At 51.4% G+C, this 24,696-nt stretch overlaps 8 protein-coding genes across 8 annotated transcripts; 3 read left to right on the top strand and 5 right to left on the bottom strand.

Annotated features, from left to right (window-relative positions):
* Window positions 1–467: 467 nt before the first annotated feature.
* Window positions 468–4,190, bottom strand: QC764_116500 (uncharacterized protein). The gene is made up of 2 exons (XM_062942900.1): window positions 2,251–4,190; window positions 468–2,177 (listed from the first exon to the last, which is right to left on the bottom strand). Exons 1-2 carry the CDS (start codon window positions 2,400–2,402, stop codon window positions 476–478), a joined length of 1,854 nt encoding a protein of 617 aa, XP_062805925.1. The 5' UTR covers window positions 2,403–4,190; the 3' UTR covers window positions 468–475.
* A 3,291-nt stretch (window positions 4,191–7,481) lies between these two features.
* QC764_116493 (uncharacterized protein) lies at window positions 7,482–7,754 on the bottom strand (the record flags this gene model as incomplete). The annotated part of the gene is made up of 1 exon (XM_062942899.1): window positions 7,482–7,754. The coding sequence occupies one exon, from the start codon at window positions 7,752–7,754 to the stop codon at window positions 7,482–7,484; it is 273 nt and encodes a 90-aa protein (XP_062805924.1).
* Window positions 7,755–8,805: 1,051 nt separating this feature from the next.
* QC764_116490 (uncharacterized protein) lies at window positions 8,806–11,082 on the top strand (the record flags this gene model as incomplete). Its single annotated transcript, XM_062942898.1, has 1 exon — window positions 8,806–11,082. The coding sequence occupies one exon, from the start codon at window positions 8,806–8,808 to the stop codon at window positions 11,080–11,082; it is 2,277 nt and encodes a 758-aa protein (XP_062805923.1).
* A 13-nt stretch (window positions 11,083–11,095) lies between these two features.
* Window positions 11,096–12,059, bottom strand: QC764_116480 (uncharacterized protein). The gene is made up of 2 exons (XM_062942897.1): window positions 11,550–12,059; window positions 11,096–11,494 (listed from the first exon to the last, which is right to left on the bottom strand). Exons 1-2 carry the CDS (start codon window positions 11,691–11,693, stop codon window positions 11,231–11,233), a joined length of 408 nt encoding a protein of 135 aa, XP_062805922.1. The 5' UTR covers window positions 11,694–12,059; the 3' UTR covers window positions 11,096–11,230.
* Window positions 12,060–12,620: 561 nt separating this feature from the next.
* QC764_0019290 (uncharacterized protein) lies at window positions 12,621–14,768 on the bottom strand (the record flags this gene model as incomplete). Its single annotated transcript, XM_062940032.1, has 2 exons — window positions 12,621–14,012; window positions 14,070–14,768. The coding sequence occupies 2 exons, from the start codon at window positions 14,766–14,768 to the stop codon at window positions 12,621–12,623; spliced, it is 2,091 nt and encodes a 696-aa protein (XP_062805921.1).
* A 3,681-nt stretch (window positions 14,769–18,449) lies between these two features.
* Window positions 18,450–19,639, top strand: QC764_116458 (uncharacterized protein). The gene is made up of 2 exons (XM_062942896.1): window positions 18,450–19,150; window positions 19,209–19,639. The coding sequence occupies exons 1-2, from the start codon at window positions 18,951–18,953 to the stop codon at window positions 19,501–19,503; spliced, it is 495 nt and encodes a 164-aa protein (XP_062805920.1). The 5' UTR covers window positions 18,450–18,950; the 3' UTR covers window positions 19,504–19,639.
* Window positions 19,640–19,916: 277 nt separating this feature from the next.
* QC764_116455 (uncharacterized protein) lies at window positions 19,917–21,698 on the bottom strand. Its single transcript, XM_062942895.1, has 2 exons — window positions 20,691–21,698; window positions 19,917–20,635 (listed from the first exon to the last, which is right to left on the bottom strand). The coding sequence occupies exons 1-2, from the start codon at window positions 21,251–21,253 to the stop codon at window positions 20,116–20,118; spliced, it is 1,083 nt and encodes a 360-aa protein (XP_062805919.1). The 5' UTR covers window positions 21,254–21,698; the 3' UTR covers window positions 19,917–20,115.
* Window positions 21,699–21,875: 177 nt separating this feature from the next.
* Window positions 21,876–23,954, top strand: QC764_116450 (uncharacterized protein). The gene is made up of 7 exons (XM_062942894.1): window positions 21,876–22,376; window positions 22,431–22,527; window positions 22,587–22,847; window positions 22,912–22,957; window positions 23,013–23,055; window positions 23,108–23,333; window positions 23,389–23,954. Exons 1-7 carry the CDS (start codon window positions 22,125–22,127, stop codon window positions 23,595–23,597), a joined length of 1,134 nt encoding a protein of 377 aa, XP_062805918.1. The 5' UTR covers window positions 21,876–22,124; the 3' UTR covers window positions 23,598–23,954.
* The last annotated feature ends 742 nt before the right edge of the window (window positions 23,955–24,696 follow it).

The following is a 24,696-nucleotide window of genomic DNA, read 5'->3' as shown; positions in this document are numbered from 1 at the left end:
CAAGTGGAAAAGGTGATGGACTCGACCACGATGGGTGAAGAAGTTAAGTATCTGGTCAAGTGGGAAGGTTGGCCTCAAAGGAAACATTGGACGTGGGAACCTTTCGATCATTTCTACAGCGATGGAGCCAAGACAGCTTTACGAACCTTCCACGCTCAATACCCTGACAAGCCAAAGGACTCACGCCTGGAGGCATGAAGCCATCATCAGGCTCGAGGGCGAGCATGAGAAGGGGGGGGAGATGGTGTCACACGGCAAAAGCCAACTACCTGCAACCATGCCCAACAACACCGCCGATACTACCGCAAGGAGGGGTAACTGCACGTTGAGAACCTCTCATTCAAAGTGAGGCAGGCAAACAGAGGCATGGCGGTTATCAAAGGAAGGCCACTGGCCAGGAGGATATCGGAGGACTTGGCGATGGCCTGAGGCCAACAAGGGCACGGGCCACGCGAGGAAGGATAAAATCACACCCTCAAAAGTGCAATGCCGGCCAAAGCATCGAATAATCTCCCGACATATCCCGTACCTCCGAGTCCACCGTTCCCGGCCGCTTATGCTCCGCCTCATCCTCCACATGATGATGTTGCCCATGAAACTCCTCCACCATCTGCTTTGGAGGTGGTTGCGTACAAGTCGCCCCTGTAGCCGAGTCTTCGATCCCATGCTTGTCCTTCTTATGTTTCTTGAGATTATCCAACCGACTAAACGTCTTCGTGCAACCCACCACATCACACGACAACCTCAACCCTTTGTGTGTGTTTTTATGCTTCCGTAAATACCCCTTCAAATTCTCCCTCACGCCTCGGGGCTTCCATTGACACTCATCACAGACTAGATCCTCCGGTGCCGGCTCAAAGGGTGTTCGGAGCGACAGAGAGTGAGGATCGTGGTCTGTCTGCGGTGACAAGGAATCCACATGACTGGCGTTTGTCCCTGGTGAGTTGTAAACCGGCGTCATGCCTGCTTGCATCGATTCGTGGCTGAGAGCTCGTGACATCGGATGGGCGGAGGATTGCGGAATCGGGAAGAACGGTGATGCGTGTCGACATGGCGAGGTGGGCGTTGTAAGACCGCTTGTGACGTCTCTAGTCATCATCCCATCAATGGCACCAATCGGAGACTGCATCTGGAAGCAGGTACCCGATCCGGTGGTAGTAGGCACTGCTCGGGCTGTTTCGATTCCAAGCTTGTTTCCCCACCAGCCGTGGTTCAGGCTTTCATTTGATACCGGCGAGCGAAGTTCGGTTGGTGTTAGGTCTGCCCCGTTCATGTTTATGGGTTCATCCAACACCATTGCGGAGGGTGGTGGCTGGGCGGATACTGGAGATGGTATTCCATTAAACGATGCGTGTGTGCCAAACATATACTGCTGTTGCTGTTCCATAGTTGTTGGGACCTGGACAGACGCCACAGGAGGTGGGAATCCGTTCAAGCTAGGTGTGAACAGCGTGGTCTGAGAAGTGTTTTGGGAGATCGCCTTCGAAGAACCGGTGTCCAGTGTAGATGAAGGTGTGACAGATGGAACACTAGAAGGCATGTTCCCAAGTTGGTCAGCACTAAACCCTGGCCAAAACAAACCATTGCCATCGATTGCTGGTACACCCGCAGGTAGCAAAGGTGGCTTATGGTGAGTGGAAAAGGCCGTGGGATTTCCGTGGCCATGGGTTTGGTAATGCAGATGATGTTCAGAACATCGGCTTGTAAATGTGGTGCTTGGGGTTGAGGACGCCGCGGTACTCGGCCGACTGTCCATCGAGTACTCGGTCTTGAAATGGATATCCGGGGCGGGATTTTGTTTGCGCGGATCTCTTTTGGTCAGAGTAGCAAAACCCTTGATTTTCGAACCAAGACTCCGCTTCCTCCGCACCTGCCCTTGCTCATTCCCAGAAGCTTGCTGTGTCTTCACGGCCGCCCATTGTTCCCATTCCTTATCGCTGGTGGGAAATGTGTGCCAATGGTTACACTTGTCGCAGGTGAACTCGCCGGTCGAAACCTCCGAGCAGGATAGGAGGTGTTGAATGAGTTGGAGCGGCCCGGGGAAGGGCCTGTGGCACCTCGTCATGGGGCATGCATAACTCTGCCGTGGTTGATGAGAGGAATGCTCGACGAGTTCCCGAATGAACATGAGCACCATACGTGCCACTGCGCCATTCTGTATTATCTTTTCCTCATACCTAGACGGTGGGTGCAAGTTAGTTCTGTCAGGGCGTCGAGGACGAACGGCGAGCAAGGGAGACGGTCACTTACGGGCAAGTCGTCACGCAGTGATCCATCATCGGCGGCTGTGTCTGTGGAGGATGCATGGCATGGTGATGTTGGTGATGGTGATGGTCAGCGTGTATAGCTGCCGTCGAGTAGAGTCCGTCATGGTGCATTGCTCGATGTTGAAAATCCGACATGGGAGCAGGCGCAACGTGGCTGGCTCGCGGGGTGCATAGGCTGCATCACTGCATCGTGGAACCAGACCAGACTAGCGGGATCCCAGAGAGGAAAGGTAGAGGGTCGTGTCTCGGCCTTTTAGGGGATCAGGAGCGCCTTGAGAACACGGACGAGGGGGAGAAAGGCAGTGTAGAGTCGCACAAGGTACAACGCCACGGGAGAAAGGGCCTTCTTGTTCTCCACGTTCTCCACGGACGGCTCCCGCTGTTCTGGATGCACACAACAGACAGTACCAGACACCCACCCAGACAGGCGCGGCAGTTGTGTTGACAGTGTAGTACCCGCCGTCAGGAGCGGCGGCCAAAACCAGGTGCGCAGCGTACCACCACTGGAGCAGCCCCAGTGTCAAGTCTGGTGCTCTGCAACTCTGCACCTCTGCCACCTGCTGTCAAGTCGTCCTAGCACAGAAGTGACAGAGGACCAGTGGATGTCGGGGCTGGCCGCTGAGGTGAACTAGCGGAATTGACGTCAATTCATCTAGATTGCCATGCAATCAATCCGATGGATTTGACCCAAATTTGGCAGAAGACCGGGGGTACGTAGCTATCGCGGGAAGGGCCTGGTGTATATGGAGGAAAGTGGAAACTGTATCGAGACTGTACTGAATGTGGAGAAAAGGGGGCCAGAGAGGCAGCGAGTAAGAAAAGGGGGCTGAGGGGTTGGGGGACAACGGAATCTGTAAGGATGTAGTAAGCCCCAAGAGCATAGCCAAGCAGAGAAAAACTGGACAAAGAAGTCGCAGATAGAAAGAGACTCTCTCGCTGGGATGTTGCTGGGCAAATTGTGATGTGTGTGGGTTGGTGAGGTGGGACAGGCGAGGAGGTATGACGGCGGGGAGATGGGGGACTACTACTAGCGACTGGTTGGTGGACTTGGCATCGACTCTGTATCGTGGAATAAAATGCAACCTGGCTCCGATGGGCACTGGAAGTTGTGATCGGACTCGGGTGAGGTGTTTGGCAGACGAAAACGGTTGGACGGCGATATTAAGTTGGTTGCTTCAGGTTTAGATGACAAGAGAGTGAATGGGCGGCTTTGCAATAAAGGACCGTGTTGTCCCCCCGTCTTTTTTCTTGCGAGACCGAAACCTGCGCAGCTAACGCAGAGCTGTGATTGATCAGATTGATTGCCGCGCCCGTGTATGGTGCGAGCATGCGAGGGGTTTGCTAAGTTAATGCTGGGTAGTGCTCGGCCAGAATAGCCGGGAGACGTGCCTGCCGATGCTGGATGGGGGCGCAACCTCAACAGCAAAATGTCAGGCAGCCGTTTCCTGTCCAGGTGAGCACGTTCTAATAAAGCGGTTCCCACACTTTCAATTTCGAGAACATGCAGCAAGAGCACCTCGTCCGGTCCACGGACCATCCAATGCACAACTTCCCCTTCCCTGACATCCCGAGTTTCCCGACAGCAACATGGATGACCTCAGCTGTGAGGAACTGACTGTCAGCGAGTTGTTCCTCACTTAGTTCCTCGCCATAGCCATCCCCATATGATCCATCAAGGTTCTTGCAGGGGCGCAGAGAAAAGAGCGGGTTGTGCTCTTTCGGCAGAAAAGGGTATTCGGTGGTTAAGCGTAGCGAGACGAGCAACTTTAGTTTGGTGTGTACGGAGTACCTACTGGAGAAATTATCGGAGCCAACTTCTATTCCCACATCCCGCTCACCAGGTCCAGCCAGCAGCCAGCAGCCAGCAGCCAGCCCGCCGACGCCCGCCCACCATCGCGATCACCAGATCCTCCCGAGCGGGCACCGAACCCTTGGGACGAAACCGACCACGATGAGGACCTCCCCCTCCAACGTCAAAAGAATATGGCGGGCGTGGGATGGAAAGCAGCCAAGACAGAGCCAAGCCGTCGTCGTCGTGGGCCTATTTCCCGACTTGTTTTTCTTTTGGTTCGCAATGCCAGTCTGCCATGCAGCCCCAGTCAGTTCGTCTTATCGGTCAGAGCCCGCCTACTGCGCACCCCTAGCAGGTAACTGCAACTGCGTCGATGCCAAAATTGGAAGCTGTGGACAGGCTAAAAAGGCGGGAAGGTGAACAGCGACACGGCCCAGGCTAAATTGAATTCTCTCCTCGCTAACAAGCAAACCGTCTCTTGGCAGGAAGCACTTCCCCAGAGAAAAAGGGTTAATGTAACCTACTCCAACTCGTGTCATTATTTGCCGACGATGGTGCCGCTTTCCGGGCTGAGTTTCGTTGCGGTTCGTGCCCGAGATGCCCGGCGACATGTTTTACGGAGAGCACGCGGCATTCAAGGCCTGCGCTTAGGGCCATATATCTCTCTTGCATCATTTTGCATCTATTTTCTGGATTCTCTCTCGGGTGTTGTCTCCGTGGTCTATACTCTCCGTTTGCAACGGGTGTGGCTCGCACTATTGAGATGGTTGTTTAGTGGTGGATGGAGTCCATCCGATGGACTGGTGAGACGGCTGCTCTACCAGGAAACCTACTGATGCAGCTCAAAGCGGTTGACCACCATGATCTCTCAAGCCAAGAAATGTGTCAACGAACAAGTGACTCTCTAGGAAGGTAAAAGGGGCCATTGTCTCTTTGAGGTAGGGATCAAAATCCGGCAAGGGAACGTCAACATGTGGCCGTTGTGTAATGACGCCAACGGTCATATACATATTGCAACAGCAACAATTTAACTTTCTGGGCATCCTATATGTGGTAAGCCTTACAAACCCCTTCCGAATTGGGGCTGTTTGAGCATGTCTCGGTCTCTGTGCGTCAGGCCCGAAACGATGGCATGTACACATGCTTGGTTTTTTCAATGGATATAGCAGGTGGTGGTGATCCCCATTCAGCACCATCCTCGACGACAAGCATGTGTCACAAGCGCTTCAATCAGACGCAGCTGCGCCCACCGGGGAGCTTCACCCGGCTGTACCCCATCATACATCCACCAGAAGTTTCAGTCATCCACTATCCGTCTAAGCAATCTATGGGCAGCAGAAGCGAGAGACAGCAGCTCAGCGGAATACGCGGACTTGGGGAAGACATGTAACATTACATTGCTTCCTCTTCCGTCCCTCCTCGCTGACATTGTGAGGATTACCCATCATGTCTCGTGATGGGGTTCGGATGGTGAAGGCTTGGAAGGGGCTTGTATAAACGCCATGTCAAGCCTGCAGCAATCAGCACATGGCAAGCAGGCAGCTAGAAAGCGATCTCGGTTTTGTTACTGATCTAGCCTGCGGCCCTTCCAGAATCGCGGCATCATTAGGAAGAGTAAGCCACCGTCGTGATGGTTTCCTCTGATAGTCAATATCGACTCGCATAATGACGCCTTGGTAAACTGGTCTCTAGTTTTAAAACGAGAGGGTTCACGAATCTGCCTGGCTTAAACCGGACATGACCGCTCCGAGCGATGGTATTCAGCTTGCTAATTTAAACAGTCCTACAAAGCTGATGGATGCCTGGCTTTTCAGAATATTCACCGCCCTATGCTACTCCTTGGCAGGGCTGGCTGACGAGCGGGAAACCCACACATCTCTTCATATCGTTGGTATTTTGATGTTGTCCTTCCACTATCAGCTGCGTTGTTGGAGGAGGCGAACATTACTGCTCCAAGGCACACACTGTGACAGCTATCCCACCCTTGAGAATTGGTGATCGATAATGGAGTGTTGAAACGGAATGGTACAGCTACGAGACTCGGTACTATCAGCTGTAAGGTGACTTCCCACCCTTGATGCCTGGAGGTTGAATTGCATGCGCATGCGGGAGACGCCAAGCTCATGGACTGCTTTGTTGATAAGGACTTTGTGGATTTTTGAAGTAGATCGGTTGCCGCAGTCCTACATCTATCCATTACGGCCAGGTCAGTCTATTGGATCGACAGTGGGGGTAGGCGAAATGGTGGTTACGCGTCATGATAGTCTTGTCGTTGCCCTGTTCCTGGGGGTTGATCTGGGTTAGGTTTGCAACATTCGCTGATCACTCACAAGGCATCAGACGATTCAGCAGCCAAATGTGTAATTTTTAATTGGATCAGAAGCCTCCCTTAGTAACCACGAGACCCACATGCATATCAAAGCTACCTAGGTACCTTATCCTCCTCATGATACAAACTGCCGACATGCTTTCCAACTCGAACTTCTCTCAAACGGTAATCTTCCCATGTTAAAGACAAACCACGAACCAGAACTGCGGAATCTGATGCCTATGTCATATAAGTTAGCAATCATCAAACTCTTAAACAACGAAGTTGACGTGCGGCAGAGACACAACACAATATGTCACGTTATTGCATGACTGTCCTTTTTTGGTACAAGAGAAAGCACTCTGTATCAGAAAACAAACGAGAGAAAGTCTCACTGGGTAACAAACAGACTGTCATCCGAGTCCGAGTCTTCCTCCTCAATCCGAAACTCTGTCTGGGCTGCGGTGGCATACCGTTGCAGAAACTCGTGATCATCACGCACTGCAACGCGAAGCCTCGTGAATATGTCTGGGAGGAGATTACCGGTGGCGTCGAAGTCCGCGAAATGTTGCAAGATAGCTGGCAGATGCTCTGCCAGCCCATCCGCGAGTCTCGCAACATCGGCGTTGCACGTGATCCATGTCGCAGTATTGTGACCTGGAAGTGAGTCATGGTAGCTATAGCCTATTGCACTGACATAGCTAGGGCACTGAGGACATTTCTCATACCGTTGTTGGCATTGGGGCCCTCAATGATAGCCGCTATCTTCAGACTCTGTGTCCATATCCGTATCGACGATATTCACATTGGCTTTCGTGCTTTGCATAACCGCATCATTGCTAGTCTCCCCAAAGGTCGTACCAGGATCTGTGTCCCAAGCCCTGAGGTCGCCGGTGTCTTTGACATGCTGGAGGAACAAATGCCATCTTTCGCGGCAGTCGGCATGTCGATATAATGCGCCAAGTGACGGGTCAACGTCTTCCGCCTCTGATAAGCCGTCAACCAACTCGAGGAGTTCTTGATCATCGGTTAGATCTTCAGTATATGTCGGACCCTCTTTTTCATCGGATAGTCAGCCCTGTGGGCAAGAAAGTTTCTCTCATGCCCTTCAAACCTATAGAGGCGTGGGTTGCCCAGTGCGTGGGCAACCACCTTTGAATACTTGTGTTCTCGCTACCCCGAACATCAACAAACCAGTAGACGTACCGAAACACGAGCGCCAGATTCCGAAGTACCACAGTGTCCTGACTATCACATGGGCACAAAAACCCCGGACTCTCAAAAAGTCGCCAAGCTCCTTTTTCACCCACACTCTGCGGTCCCCAAAACCAGGCCAAAGGGAACAGAGATCAAAGCTTTTGGCATGCTTGGTGACGGAGGCGGACATGGTGAATGCTGCTAAGCTGGGATCGTCCGTACAAATAGATTGCTGTGGGAGCTGGGATAAAAGAAGGCCGTTTGGGAGCGAGAAGACGGCGCGTGTAAGAGGAAGCAGTGCGCCTGGGAGAGATTTGAAAAAAAAAAAAAAAAAAAGAAAAAAAAAACCACGAGGCCACGAGAACTACAAGGCAAAAATAAAAACATTCTATCTATTGTGTGTGTGGGGCAATATTTTGGGCAGATATCTCCATCGTTCCTTCCTCCGTCAAGCTAAGGAGTCGTCTTCCAAGCAACAACCAGTTTGGGGAAAGAGCCACTGGCACAACTGTTCCGACCCATCATTTACTTAGAAGGTAAAAACAAATGACGATATGTGGGCTCGAGCCTAGGCAGTGTCGGTGCCAACGCTGCAGGTAATTCCATCCTAACATGGATGCTATGGGTTGACTGGGACGAACGCTCAAGACCGCCAGCCATCTGACGATTTGTTGAAAATATAACCTGTAATACACATCTAAATAGCACCTGTCGTTGTTACAATTTTTAATGCTCACCAAGACTCTTTCTGAGGAATTCCACAGCCCGTTGATGACCGCAGGCCTTTTGCTTCGATGGTCATTGATTGATTGGGCTTCGTTGCTTGCGTTGCTTGGCCTAAGCAACTCTGTCAGTTTGACATACAAACAACCCTCCATTGCCTTGGTCTGATTTTATTTTGCATAGCGCCATTAATCTTGATGTAGCTCCAAAATAAATAATGTATTGGTAGGTCTCCTCGTGACCAAAATATGTGTGTTACACCGTAAGTTGCATACTTGAAAGCCTCGATTTACATCCCCGAAGAACTCGATGAAGATATTTAACTTCAAGCAAGTCAGTCAGAGACAGCTCCTCCCTACCTAATAAGCGCAAACAACTTTCAATGCTTACCGTACCGGGCAATATGAGGTTCAAGGCCTAGTGGAAGATAGGAGCACGTCATGCAATCGCCAAGCCTCGCCGCAGCCCTGATTCTACCACATGTACTATAGAACCAACAGCATGACTTAGGTTGAAGAATGAGACCAGATCAGTGCACCAACACACATGGCGCCATGTCACCAACCACCAATCCCTGGTTTTCGTTGGTGATATTCTCGCCTCATGAATCCTATAAAGTCCCAACTTGCCAAAGAACGACCAACGGAGTTTGCCCAACCTCCTTCGCACGCGGACCACTGCCCTCAAACCCCAGTTATATCGTCGACAGTTTTTCTTCTTCTCTTCCTCAGTCAAAGTCCCAAGTAATTCATTTCTCACACACCGGCAACGGCAAGTTAAACACCATGTGCGACAGCTGCCGCAACCTCATCCCAGAGGACCCAGAGTTCTCACCCGGTAGCCAATACAAATGGGTCTGGGAATCCGACACAGACTGCGAGATTTGTCAATTCATTTGTAGCACCGCGACATCAATCCACCCTGATCTAGGCTCAACCGACGACCTTGAAGCATGGGTGCGTCTAGATGAAAGACAGAACCGGTTCTATTTCGACTTCTCCGGCGGGTATGCCCTGCAGGTTTATGTCAAGCTCGGTATATCTCCCATTTGCTCTTCCTCATCAAACAAACAATTGTCTAATTCTAATAATATCTTTGTAGACTACGATCCTGATGAAGGTAGTGACCAGCCAGGACTCACCCCCGAGGATCCAATCGAATTCACAAGAAGATGTCTTGAAGAGTGTGAAGAAAACCACCCTGAATGTTCCCAGCGCACCTCAGATCTCCAGCCAACACGCCTCATCTACTGCGCCGAAGGTGCTGATCAGCTCCAACTCGTGGACAGTGACGACATTGGCGACGTTGAATACATCGCTTTAAGCTACTGCTGGGGCTCGGACGGTCTCTTCAAAACTACCCTAGACAACATCGACGAGCTGAGAGAAGGGTTTGACCTTGAAGCCCTGCCGCAGACACTCCAAGACGCTATAGATGTCACACGCCAGTTGGGGATGGAGTACATCTGGATTGATGCAATCTGCATCATCCAAGACGACACAGCTGATTGGGAGCAAGAAGCTGGCAGGATGGCAGAGGTGTACGGGAATGCACGGGTTACTCTCGCTGCGTTGTCTGCGTCTACGGTGACAGAGGGGTTTCTTCACTTGAAAAGAAATCCACAGGTGGTGACCCGGGAGTTGGCTGGTGAGGATGGTGAAACGTTTCTGCTGGTTGGGAAAGAGGGAGTGAAAAGTGGCTTGCATCCCCAGAGTTTGGACCGCGATAACCCGTGGCCGGGTGTCGGCAGCTTTGATGACTTCTTGGATCCAGTGCAAACAAGAGGATGGTGCTTTCAGGAGCAGGTACTCTCTCGCCGGTTCATAGGCTTTTCCAGCAGGGAGGTACAATGGCTCTGCAAGACCACCATGGGTTGCCAGTGCGGACCACTTGATCCCGACAATGGAGGCAGCCTACGTCCCCGACCTCCCACCCTCACCATGCAAGACGATGCGTTTGCTTTCTGGGCTGAAATGATCTCCGGCTATAGCCGCAGAGGTCTCACCTATCAGAAGGACAAGCTGCCCGCGATCGCAGGTCTGGCCCGTGAAATCCAGAACACCACTGGTGCCACTTACGTTGGTGGGATCTGGATAAAAGATCTGACTCGCAGCCTGAACTGGGTAGCTCGCGAAGTGAACGATGTCTGGGCGTGTCCCGACACCTACAGAGCGCCCTCTTTCTCCTGGGCTTCTCTAGATTCTCCGATATCCATGGACCCCGAAGACTATCTAACTGGATATGTCGAGGTGCTGGAGTACTCTGTCGAGCCGAAAGGTCAAGATCCCCTTGGGGAGATCAACGCTGCCAGTTTGACCGTCAGTGGATATGTGCATTCGGCCACCCTGATGGACAGTGATGATACCGTGGAGGGATTCGAATATGACGTCAGAATCAAGAGCAGCATCAGAATTGCCAGGAGGTACGCCATGGTTCGTCACGACACCGAGCTTGTCAGAGTTCAGATTGCGGACGCAGACGGGGAAGTGCAGTGGTCTATCCAGCGAGCCAGAGAAGGGGAGATGCCAGGAGAGGAGGAGTTCAGACCTCAGGTGACTGTGCTAGCGCTCTGCTTGGGTGTGGATGAAGCAAACAGGGCTATTGAGTTTCTCATTCTGGCACAGTGTCCAAGTGACCTAAAGACGTGGGAAAGAATTGGGTCCGTGAGGGTCACCGAATCTGACCCACAGCCCGATTCTGAGGAGGAAGAGGAGGAGCTCGAGTTTTGGAATTTTGACGATTTTCTTGAAGAGATCACGGACGAAAACTACAAAACGACCCTCACATTGGTATAGTGAATGGTGTAGATTACGTGAGCAGGTATGACAAGTGTCTTCATAAATTAATAACAGCAAGAGGGAATAGATTCGATTGGCATTGGGTAATTCACTTTGACCATGTCCAAACCTCCGCAAGTTCCCGTGAGAATGGAATGTGCCCAATCTATTTCTTCTTGCCCATGGTATCCTTCATGGTATCCTTCATGGAGCCCATACCCTCCTTCATGCTCTCCTTCATCGACCCCATGCCTTCTTTCATGCTCTCCTTTGTGCTGCTGCTAGATCCTTCCAAACCGGACTTCTTCGTTTTGCTGCCCGAGGACGGCATGCTTGACGAGGAGCTCTTCTTTCCCGAAGAGCTAGTATTCGCCAGGTGGACCTTCTCGGGGTGAGTTGTTGGCTCGTACATGGATCCGGGCTCGTGGAGCTTTGGGGCTGCTGTTAGCCATGTCTCGGATCTAACAAAAGAGCCAAGAACATACGTGGGCCTCTTCCTCGGCACGATCGATCAAATCGTGACACTCGACAGCCGCTTCATCTGTATACCCTGTCTCATGATGCTCGTGGTGCTTGTGAGGCTGAGTGGAACCCTTCTTCTGGGGGGCTTTCTCGTGGTGGCTGCTCATTGTGTTGGTTGATGGATGGAGGTTTCGTCTGCAGAGGTGGGTGGAAGATGAGTTCGAGCGATGAAGGAACAAAAGGCGACCTTACCACTGAAAGTTCATTTTAATATCCCCTCCATTTCCCCCCTTCATCATTGTGAATGTGTCGTCATGCTGACCGTCTTCGCAACGTCACGGGCGCGAAATGCATGGGGTCTGGACGCGATCCGACCACCCAAACCCCACTTCGACTCGGACAAAGACCGTCATTTTTGAAAGATTTGCTGCGTTATTGTGAGGTGAGCTGCAGCTATTTGACTCTCTTATGGCCCATGCACAGTTTGTTTGGCATGGCTGAAATGAAATGCTTGCAATGAGGCTGCAGGAAGCTGACGAAATGGCAATGCAGCTGATCAGATGATGCAAAACCCACACAGCAAGCAGCGGGCAGGTGAAGGTAAAACAAACAAACGCCTACCCATTCTCCCAGTCAATGTCATGATCTCGGATTTCTGTTCATCTAAACGGCTGTGCATCTACTGGTCTTGGTTGAAACAGATTGCTGCTTCAACTCGGAAACTCCGATAACAAAAAAGAAGAAGGAAAAGCTTTTCTGTGGATTCGAACCTAGGGGGTGCCGGCCGACACTGCAGGTGACTTCTCGTAACCTAGACATATAGGGATTAACTGCGGAATACTCAAACCACTACAGTCCAACTCTTCATTCATATACCCCAGCCTGTTTGTCAAAACTGTAATTGCGCAATTACCAGAAACAGCCCATCGCTCCCCGAACGAAGACAAATTGCAGAAAAAACCACGTATTAGAATTGCCAACGAAGTCACTGATCCTGTTGCTAATCATACACAGAAGAGACCTAAGTTACTGACGAACAATCCAAAATAATTTCCAACCTTGACTTCTTGATCCGTATGTTGATAGATGGTGGATCAAATTCCGGAATCATCAGGCAAAGGCGTCGGCGTGGACGTGTAAGACGCAGCAACCCAAGAGTCCCAACTGCTGCACAGCGTAGCGGCAGTCTGCGCAGCGGGACTCGCCTTCGGCCACATGGCAGCAGCATCGGCCTGACGTTCCAGAATCTGCAGGGCCAGACCTTGGGAGGCATGACTGGCGATATGGCAATGAAGGAGCCACGCTCCCGGATTGTCAGCCTTGAAGGCAATGATGATGAAGCCGCTCTTAGGCATCAACACCACATCACGACGAGGAGGGTTGATGAGGTTCAGATGGATGTTCTCAGGGACGTAGGTGGTTTTTTCGGCCTGTTGGAGGATAGCAAAGTCATGTCCGTGCAGGTGGATTGGATGGGCACTGGTATCTCCATCAGGAGAATAGTCCACGGTGATGGCTAGCCATACCCAGTCGGTTTGGTTGGGGCGTCCTTCGGGGTAGATTTCCCAGAGCTTGTTCTTGAACGGCTCGTCGTTGTCCAGGTTGAGGAACACTGGGTCGCTGAAGTTGATCTGGAGTGGATTGGGGCCATTGATACCCCCTGATACGTTTCTGAAAGAATAGGAGGCCTGGGGGAAACTCGGAATCGGATCAGCCGGCGGGCCGCTGATCACAGCCATGTGCTGAATCTTGCTTTCTGTTGACATGACATTGATCGGATCCTCGACAACCCAGGGCAGCACGGGCCTCAAGCTGGTGGCAGTCTCATCCGAGCAGGCCATGGAAATATCTGTCCATGGTTTTGATTCTGGATCCTCCGTACTGCTCTTGTTGTAACGCAGAATACCCGTTTGCATGTATGTCTCCTTGCTGTCCTTGTTGATGACCACACCAGCACCGCAGTTCGGGGCGACCCACGTTCTGATCCAGTAGTTTTCGTTGCTGTCAAGGGGCTGTTTGGTGTTGTTCCTTGGATTTGCTTCGACAATAACATTGTATCGTTGGCCGATTCCAACCAGGATCGACGAGTTGAGGTAGGGGTAAATGGGAACGAAGTCAGCACTGACAATGGAAAGCAGGTGGTTGTCGATGGAGAAGATAAAAGTGGATCCAATCGAGGTGTTGATGAGTCGCAGCAGGTATCGTTTGGGACGTGAGTTCGGAACCTCGAGCTCGGGCGGCTCATCCTCATACACTTTGTCCGCTGTGAACGTAAGAGTGTAAGGCTTCGGAATCTTACTCGTGTTTTGAACTTTCCTTGCCCCAAATTTGGTCACGTTCCCAATCCCGTTCAGCAAGATGCTCTGGATCCATCTTTCCTCGAGCATGTTTCCAACTGGAAATAGGCTGCCATGTCTCCAGTCTGTCATCAGGAGCGGGATGTCTGCCGCCTCATCATAGGGGGCGCTGCTCGGGCCATGAAGAGTCTGCCATCAGTCATCAGTGATATATCCAGATGTACTTTGAGTGAAAAGGTTGCGTACAATTGGTCCGACTGCCCCGTCACCATACTGTTCACTGTAATGGGAGTGATACCATGAGGAGCCATATTGCATCACCTTCCACTCATAGGTGAAAGTGCTCCCTGGTGCGATGGGGCACTGGGTGATTCCATTCACACCGTCCATGTGCATGGTGTTGAGCTGCCTAATGCCGTGCCAATGAATGCTGGTACCGCGGTCCGGATTGAGATTACGGACATGGACCTTGACAGTATCACCCCAGCATGCTTGGATCCAAGGCCCTGGGTACGTTTCATTGAAGACTGTCGCTCCATAAAATGTGTAGCCGTCGGCGGTGATGTTCGACTTGTCGACAGTGATGAAGTACTCGCGTGTTGTACCGGTTGGATAATAATTCTCATAGTCGGTGTTGATGTCGAATCTTTCTCCTGTCTTCTTGTTGACGAGCCAGCATGAGCGATCTTCAGGAGTCGAGCATTTTTCCCATCCAACCATTTTGCGGTAGTCGCATTTGAAGTCGAAACCATCACCTTTGTCTTGTCGGTGGCCTGGTGGTCTGAAGTGGAGAGGATCTTTGGCTGCGGTAGATACCAAGCTGGTCTCAACGTGCGAATGTGAATCTGTGAGCTGCAAAGGTGATTGAGAGCGGTCCAGTCCCTCATAGGTTGATAGAGTCGTGACCCCAAGGAGACGGGCAACAAGCACCCAGAAACTCCCCATTGTGGTCAAGTTGTGCTGCGTTCAATGTTGTGATCTTGCTAAGAGCTCGATCGTGACAGCGGGAGCCGGGCGAGAGATCATATAAAAGAATGTGGCTGGTCATTTCATGTCGCCTCTGATGTCTCCATCATGTCCCTGAGGCGCACCGTGCATGTCGACGGTGTTGACTTACGCGCCCATCAAGGGGATCAGCCATGACCCAAACAACCAGCTGAACCCCGTGAGCTAGCCATGTGCGTTTGTCAGCCCTGCTCCCGCCGTACATTCAGCCAGCCAGAACGGGCGGCCAAGGCCAAAACGGTTAGCGTAGCTGTAGCAGAATCCTTAACTATTGGAAACGGAATTGGACTCTACCCAATTCTAGACCTCGCGTCCGGCCATGCATGAGTCGGAATCCGATTGTCGGCGTGTCGCACTATCAAGGAGCTGGGTGATATTGGGTCTGGTCACATTGTGCTCGTGATAATTTGGGGAGGTCCTCCCGGCTGAGGTGGTCTAGAGCGAGTAGTCGATAACACTCGATTCTCCTCGGGAGAGTCACCAACTTCTCTCCTTATTTGGATCTTTCGGGTTTTCGGGTTCAAAATTGCGCCCAGTGTAGAGTTGTGGTTCTGGGTGTGGCTCTCCCTCATTTGGACCAAAAGGCTGTTGCCCAACAGAGATAAGATGCAGTAACTGTGAGTATCATAAGGACATGTCGGCCGTAAAAGTCATTTTATTTATTCATAATTCATAAGTAGGTGTGTACCTATCAGGGTTGGATCGGAAGGCAAAGGCCGACTGGCCAGGCAAGCACCAAGTAAACCCTATCACTGGACAGAAACCTGGTTGGGAACAAGACCAACCCCAAAGAAACCAAAAGAAAGAGGATGAGACCACCACCATACATATCTGCATCATTGGAGCACTATACTCACAACCGGGCGGGTAGAGGTGATCCTCAGGAGAAGCACCCTGCGGGTGACCCACCGTGACCTCGGTCGCTCCCTTGTAGTCATAAAACCGCGCCAGCGGAGATTCGCATGGAGGAAAGGCACCACGTTCTCGGGCTTCATGTCTGCAAGGACGTCCGGAACCTGAGCATTCTCGTTCCATCTCCTCCAGACTCGGGGAATGTGAGGAATCGTTTGCGCGGGGTATGCTTGAGCTGGTTCTTCTAGCGCGTGATGAGGGCGTTGGTGAGCACGACGGTACCAGAAGACATGAACCGAGCAGCCTCCTGGCTGCGGCAATTGCCACAGCCAACCTCGGCTTCAATACCTAGCTGGTCGGCTGGCGACGAAAAGGTGTACACCTGGCCGACGAGCGAGCCCTTGGGGGCGTCGAAAGGTGTAGGGCAACTGATCTGGGACCTTGCCGACGAAGAAATGGATGGTGCAAGGGCGACCTCCTAGGGCAAAGCGGTTGTAGACAACGTTGACGACGTAATCATCGACGCCGATAAGATCACGGTCTTGGGTGAAATCGGGTCCTCTCAGTTCCAGCTGGTGAAGGTTGGGCTTGCCGCTCTCCTCTTCACCGGGGTCGGCGGTGTTGACTGCCTTGAACGCATCTTTGGCGGCTGCGTTGTGATACTGTTTGAGGTACACAGTGAGGGCTGCCTTGTGGGCTTCAGCATCCCGCTCTTCCTTGTTGTTCACATACTTCCACTTTTCGAGTTGGGGTTAGGTGTAGCCGAGTGGCGATGTCTCCCTGAGGTTGTTCGACATCCAAGAGGTGCCAACTTCATCCTTGTGGAAGGGCCTGAGAGGGTCCGTGGGCAAATCTGGGTGGTTCTGATCAATGATCCAGTTACCAGAGTCTTGGTCACGAGTGTCCGTCCCGTCAAACCAGTTGGACTCACTGCTGCTATGCAAGACCTCCCATATGGCCATCATGCGGTCCACATTGCAATGGTGTGGTCAGAAAATGGTATCAAAAGCAGCGACAGGAACATTGGACATGTGACCTACAGGAAAGAGGTTCTTGTCTCCAATGGTTGTCTGGACATCGTCGCTACCGTACACTCCATGAATCCAGTCGTGCAAGTTCTCGGCAGAGCCAAAGACAGGCTCCTTCTCATTGTCTTCCTTGTCGCCCGCCATTCCTTCCAAACGCTTGGTTGCAAAATCCTCAAACTGGGGAATATTGACGACTGGATAGAAGGCATCAGATGGACTGGCATGCAAATTTCCTAATACCTCATCACTATAGTTAATATAATAAGTTCCGAATCTCGACATCTTATAACAAAAGTGGCACGTGACTTGCACAGGTATTATATACCTGGGGTATATCCTGTGCATACCCTATGCACATAATTTGTACACCCTGAGCACACCTCCTACTAAAGAGGCCGCTATTACAAATCTAATCAAGGGTTTAAAAGTAACTATTATCCCGGGCTACTACTTTAGATAGTTTGGTGCCTAGGGTTGGTGTCCCGATCAACAACGCTGCGTGAGGTGGTGTATGGCAAGGCGTCAGGAGGACGCTCAAGGGTTCTGGGGACTTCAACTGATCAGACCTTCCAGTCCCGGCTGCTTCCTCTGCTCCGTTTCCTGGTAAAATTTCGAGGGGTCCCTGCACAGAGGAGTTCTCCGGCGCTGTTGGGGCGACTGCTACGGGTGCACCTGTTTCCTCCGCGCTGTCTTCGCTTTGTTGAGTTAGCAGCTGGTTGCTCTGGTTCGATCCGTACTCTTCAACTTGTGAGTAGTAGGCTGCTGTTACCGCCAGTAGCGTGTTGCTTGTTTTACTTTCCAAACATTGGGCAGTGTGACGAACCCCTGATCCGAACCTCTGAAAGAGACAATAGGTTGAAAGCTCGGTGATAGCTTCGGGCAGCTGCTCGCCCGGGAGCTCTCGCAACACGGCTGTATTTGCTTACATAGCGCGGAAAAGCATTTGTTTGAAGCAAATAGGACATGAAATTCGGACGCAGGAATACTGAGTTGTCTAATCACAGGCTACAACAGAGTGCAGTCGGGCCAGGTTCGAAAAAGACTTGCGGGAGCCATTGCGGGAGCATCGCCACCCCGCCGCCCATTACCCAGGCGAAGCGACTCAAAGATATGCCTTTTGACTTGGGACCTACAACAATCGGTTCGCCAATTTCAAGAGGAAGCTCGGAATCGGAACTTTTACGCAGCCCCCCTTGCATCCGAAGCTGGGAGTGCAGATCTCACTCATGTCACGACACCCGCTTCAGACTTGGCAGATGGGCTCATTCTTTCACCCAACCCAACACCCATCAAGCAGGCGATTGAAATTCTGAAGAAGACCAGTCCACGGCTGAAATCTATGTGCAGCAACTTCCCGAGGCCGTCTCCCCAGTACCTCAAAGGTCGTACGAGTTTTCAGCCATCCAGCATTTGTCCAAAAAGACGCCTACTTTACCAGAGCCAACTGCCCCCGATGCGAGCGTCAATCCAAGCTGTACGGCTACGTCTGGCCCAAGACCCAGCCGGCAGGCAGGCACGACAAGGAGGAGCGCATTGATTTTTCCAGCCGATATCTCGGCAAAGTGGGGATATATGATCTTCACTGTGTACTTTGAGGAGAACAAGAATTCCCGTGTCTTCAAAGTCTTGATACCCACCTTCAACAGACTCTGTCTTTGGATACCATAGGTACTTAGGTACCTATTTTTGTTGGTTCCTGTACATTCATGTCACCATCACAATGATGAGAAAGCCCGCTTCAATCCGACTCAATTAACAAAAATTGAGCACATGCAGTCTAGATGCTCTTTGCTGGTGTCGGTATGATGCCCAGTCAAGCTTTGATTGGGCGGCCCTGCATGTTCAGCTTGTCTCACGACAGCCACTGAGAGAGGGGGCATTACCGCTGACGAAAGCAGTTTACGGCTCCCGATAACTATTGCCACAAACTCGGGTGTTAACCAAATCCGTCAACTCACCAGTCACGGGAGTGGCCCGTCCCGACACTTAGCTAGACACAAGACAAGATGCTATGCCTTTTTCGCTTCACCCCGCCCAATATGCCATGCAGCGCCCTATCATGTCTCTGTGGGCTTCTACTATCGTGTGCCGACATCAACTTTTAGCGTCAACTTCCAGGCCAACAGTGCCCAGAGGAATCTAGGCCTTCGCTGCACGCTGAAATGTTCTCAGACCATTCTCTCTCAGCCAGCCTCAGTTCACTCTAATCCAGCAAGGATACTCGGGGCATTGACTCCGGAACATGAACATATCTCAACATTTTATGACTAAAGTGCAGACAGCCACAACTATTTTACCAGGGAAGCTTCTCAGATTTCTCAGACTTGAATCTCTCCACACACCGAGACAAAGAACACATCCCCATCAACAGCTATCATTCCAAAAAGCCCTCATCCAAAGCATCATGGCCTCAGAAACAAACCCAGAGACAAACCCCCCAGTGTAAGTTCGATCTGATCTGCACGTCTCATCAACAAGCACCATGGCTGACACCTACCAGCGAGCCCCAAGCTGAGCCAACAGCGACCGCCGCTCCTGTTACCTGGGAAGGCACCATCAAGGATTACTTCCTCCCGAGCGACGTGGATTGCATGCTCAACGCTGGTGGCTTCGATCTGAGCAACAAGGATGACGTGGCTGACAACGCCACCAAGATCTATGTGCGTGTGAAGAACAAGTCTATGCCGAAGCAAATGCCCCCCTGGACTCAGCAGAACCCAGACCCGGCGCACCCCCTCTGGACGGACGAAATGTGCGCCAACTTCAAGACCTGGATGGATAACGAGTTTCCATGAAGGATGAGAGACATGGAGAGGATTCGAGGTGGTGACGGACTTGTGTTGAAAGGGGTTGGTACAGTCACTTGGATAACCTTCAATCATTTCATGTACGAGCATAAAAGCACATAATCCACCTGTAAAGCTAACCCCCAGCCAGCCCTGACTCTACTGTGACTTGTATCTGTATAAGGTAGGTGGCCATTAAACATCACTCCGTGACAGCTCCTTCAAGACTTACGTCTGGTTAAAACACGCATGATTGCATCAATCTCCTGACACACACCTCACAACCATGAATATGCTGCCCCATCATTCCCTCTCCAAGAGTGTCCTTCGAACCTGAAGTGGGTGTACTCCTCTTCCACCTCAAAGTATGTCAACGCACCTCTTTCTGGTATCTGCCCAAGTGAATTACAAGGTCATCATTATTGAGCCAGAAAGTCTAGTTCTCTTGTTTATTTGCAGTTGGATATTGACACCCAAAGGACGTATAATCAACAGTTTCCGAGCAAGTCACCGCACCACGGCCTTCTTCCATCTGCTTCTATCATACATATTATGGTATGCCAACACAATCCCAAACCTTGAACCTCGCCCGCCAGGCAAATTCATCCGTTCGTTCCACACTTAATCCATAAACTCAACCTCCAAAATCATCAGCTCGCTGAAGCTCTGCAGCCTCAGATTCCTCAGATTCATCTCCGACTCAACCTCACCCCAAACTGCATTAAATCCCCCAGGCTCCTTCTTGATAATCATGTCCAGAATCTTCTGCTTGTTCCCCCCAAGCTGTACTCCATTGTTGTGGTCATCAACAATCTGCTTGAGCTCCTCATAGATCTTTTGACCTAACGGCTTCTCGTTCAACGCTGGGTTCCCTGTCTTCTTCTGCTGAAAGGCCTGATACTGTCCCTGCACAGCTTGATTCGCTGGGTCCCAAGGCAAGCCGGCAATGACAACGGGATCCCAGTAGAGATGGACTTGCGCGTAGGCGTCGTTGAGCCAGTAGAGAGGGTACTGGAGGACAAAGGCCTTGAGGTCCTGGATCAAATCCTTGGCCCTGGCGTCTTGGTTCTGCGTCACCTTTCTCACTTTGGGTGGCTTGGGCTCGGGTTCCTTGACGTTGGGGGTGTTGTTGAAGACGTTTCTAAGCCCATGAGTTAGAGGTGTGACCAATAAGATCGCAAGAGACACAAACTTACTTGCTAGCACCCTGAACAAGCGATGCCAAACTACCGGTTGTGACAGCTCCCGCCGCACTCTTTCCAACATTGGTGATGATGACCTTGGCAGCACCCTCAAAACCAGTCTTGGCCAACGTCGACGCCGTGGCCTCAATCGCGGCTTTACCTGCTGCCTTGCCTGCAGCAGTGGCACCAGCTCCGCCTCCAATCAAGCCAGAAACACCACCGATGGCCATGTCGGTCACAACTCTCTGCACGGTGACCTCCCCAACATCGCCCTTGACATCCTTGTCGTTGATGGTGGTGCTGATGGCGTACTCAGTGCCCAAGCCGATGGTGGATGCTGCTGCACCACCTGCGATGGCACCAGCTGGTCCACCGACAACCATACCACCGACGGCACCGGCCGTGGTGATTAGACTGTTGGTGCTGGTGGCAAGGGCTCGTTTGGCATGTTCTGTGTTGCCGGCTAGGGCTTGAACTCCAGCGACGCCGTAGCCGACGACGGGCACCTTTTCGAGGATGCGGGTGGCGATGCCATCGCGGGAGAAGGCGTTGGCGATTGAGTCAAAGAAGCCCATGATGCAGAGGGATATGCTCAACAGATTGGGATGAAGGAGACGGAAGGACGAGTGAGCTGGAAGAGGGACTGGCCCCTAGGAAGAGATTTATCTCGTCTCATTGTCTATGTCTGGGGGTTTGCAGAAGTGATGTTGATGCAACATATCGAGAGGGAACCAGCGAACAATGCATCATGAATGGAGCTGAACTACCAAGATCGGTTAGTCCGATTGTTCAGCTCATCGTCGAAGCGATTTTTGTGGGCCAATACTGATGTCGAGATGTAGAAACCCTGGCCTAGAGCGCTCTAGGCTTCGAGTTACTCGTTCTAGCGCGCGTTAACTTCCGTAGTACGGGGCATCAGCTGTAAAAAACGCCTCGGTGCATGGAGTTGTAACTTGTTTTGGATCTCAGCGGCTTCTTGACCGATCGGTTGGAGGCTTGGCGGGTTATTTTGCATCGTGTAGGACTGGTGGTTGGAAATGGTGCAGTCTGAAGGCAGTATGTAAGGTGGGTTTGTCTCCACAGCATGGATCTGATAGGGGTTAGGGTTGTACCGGCCACCATGACGTAAATCGTCTTCAGGTGTGTTGGTGTCCAACAAAACAACCTTGATTAGTGCTCTTCAAGCATGTCTTTATATTTCCATATTGTACTCAATGCATTTGATGGGGAAGAATATATAAATGACAGAAAATCTACTCCGTACGTGGTCCCTCAATCCAGGTGGGTAGTTGTCGGATTAGCGCTTTGTTTACGTACCATCTCCACTCAAGAGTCATTCCCAAGAACATTCCCGTAGCCATTTGCTTACACCCCATCATCCCCGCTCCAAGCTCTTTGTGTCACATCACAAACTGAAAGGTTGAAACAACTCTATTGAATCTGAACATGCAAGACACTGTCCATTCCCTGGTGTGGCTGGCCATTGGCTTCGGCTTGGTCAATGTCGCTCACAGCTTGGAAGCCCAGAATAACTTTCGATACCTCGCCCAAACCCCCCTATCTACCGTACCCACGTTCGACAACGAAGACATACCATGGGGCTTAACAACTTATGCCAACATTCCATATCTGCCCTGTCTCTCAAAGCGTGACAGCCTCAAATATGACATCGCTGTCCTCGGTGCACCATTTGACACTGTAAGCGCTTGCCCATCCGCTGAAAACTCCCCATCAACTAACCATCACCCACAGGCAACAACCGGCCGACCAGGAGCCCGCTTCGGCCCCGGAGCAATCAGATCTGGCTCCTCGCGCATTTACGCAGATGCAGCATGGAGTTTATACACCGGTGAGCCCAGTCACCAGCACCAACAAACCCTTGACGCACAATCAACTGACAAAATCCAGGGGAAAACGTCTTCAAAAGCAACGTCAAAATCGTCGACTGCGGAGACGTCCAAATGACCAGACTGGACAACACCGTCGCGCTCAAACAGCTGGAAACCGGCCACGACATCATCAATGCCCGCTCTCCTGTTTCTAGGGACCTGTCCCCTGTCCCGAGGATTATCAACTTGGGAGGTGATCATACCACCACGCTGTCTGCGTTGAGGGCAGCGTACAAGAAATGGGGGAAACTCTCTGTTATTCATTTCGATGCTCATATCGGTGGGTTTCGGCCAGTTACCTTGCAATGGTTTTGGGTCAAAGGCTGATATTGTACATGATTAAGATACTTGGAACCCCAAGGTGTTGGGTGGTGATGTTTCTGACTATGGGTATGACCACTTCTCTCCTTCTTTCAACAAACCCATCTGCTGACAAAAGTTCCAGAGCGGTAAACCACGGAACCTTCCTTCACATTGCCCACGAGGAGGTAAGTCTCATGAAAGCAACCACGTTTTAAACTCAGCTGACGGAAAATGCAGGGGCTCATTACAAATTCCAGCATTCACGCAGGCATCCGGGCACCTCTTGCCCACCCAGTCAAAGACATGAAGAATGATCGCCGTTGCGGGTTTGAATTTGTTACCTCCAGGGATCTTGACCGTTTTGGTATCAGCGGGATTATCGAGAGGCTGAAATCCAGAGTTGGAGACGCGAAAATCTATATCAGTGTTGACATTGATGTTCTGGATCCTGCTTATGCTCCTGGTAAGTTGTCATGTTGAACAAAACCGGGTGATAGTGTGATTAATGAATGATGCAGCAACGGGAACTGCTGAGCCGGGTGGTTGGACGTCGAGGGAGCTATTGACTATTCTTGACGGACTGGTTGGGCTCAAAGTTGTGGGTGCTGATGTCGTGGAAGTTGCGCCGGCTTATGATGGTGCTGGTGAGACAACGGGCGTGGCGGCTGCTGAGGTTGTGCATTCTCTTTTGCATTTGATGGTGAAGACCCCAGTTGCGGGGGAGTGAGGTGCCGAAATCTGAGCTGCAGTGTGGATAGGACGAATGTTCCTTATCGCCAGTAATCTGCGTAGGGAAGCAACAACTGCAGTGATCGTTGCCAGCGCGTTCTCCTTGAGCACTTCAGACAGGATCTCTTCCTGCCAGGGTAACATTCCGTGACTCCAGATCCATATTTTGAATCCACCATTTGTAATTTTAATCCTGTCACACGTGAACAGACTAATTGGTCACACCACGGCCTCACTATTATCTACCTACACCTCGAGAGCCGGTGGTTAAAAAGTAACGCAGGCAATCAAGCACCACGCCGCTATCAAAGGAATAGTATTGGTTAACTAAATATATTAGGGACTGTTAAAATACAGCTTTTGTTTGTGGATTTTACAGTGTATCTGAGCCCTGTATATTACAGGGCCTCAGAGGCAATACGATGGCTTGAATCAGCAGTGTTTAGGGACTGCGGTTGCCGGAGCGGAGGCTCGGCCTCCGGAAGCAATCCGAGGTCCCGGAAGGCCGAGCGCTAAGGCCGGTGCCCTGCAGTGGTCAAACGGTAGCGGCAACGTGGCCTGCAGTGGTCAAACGGTAGCAGCAACGTGGCCTGCAGTGGCCAAACGGTAGCGGCAACGTGGCCTGTAACCTTATATTTGGATAGCGCATTTAGCGGGCGTTCGGGCCCGGGAAACGCGCGTTCAGGCCCGGGAACGGAATCACCCTCGGGGAGCAAGTAATAGGCCGATGGCCTATAAGACCTCTGCCTCACACCCTATCCACTGTGGTATTTTTTAGTCTATAAGGTTCAATCAATATACTGGTTCACCACACTCATCAGTGCCTCACAAGCCTATGTTACAGTGACTTTCTTCTATATATTACAGGGCGCCGCCCCTGTAATCCTCCTTCCTTCAGTGCCACGGCAACTGTCGAATGCTGCAGTCAAAGTCTTCTTCGCTCTCAGTGTACTGCGCCGATAGCTATTTGAGCCTATATTTACAGGCCTCAATAGCACCTACTTCAACAGGGACCTTAGTGATACCCTAGTTATAGCTTAAAGCTACACTACATAGTTCTTTATCCCAATATTATCTACGTATAAACATATTCGAAG

The sequence above is a fragment of the Podospora pseudoanserina genome, chromosome 1 (genome assembly GCF_035222485.1).
Source record: "Podospora pseudoanserina strain CBS 124.78 chromosome 1, whole genome shotgun sequence".
NCBI classification, from domain to species: Eukaryota; Fungi; Ascomycota; class Sordariomycetes; order Sordariales; family Podosporaceae; genus Podospora; species Podospora pseudoanserina.
The sequence above is the reverse complement of the archived record's forward strand: the minus strand, read 5'-3'. Positions and strand labels throughout refer to the sequence as shown.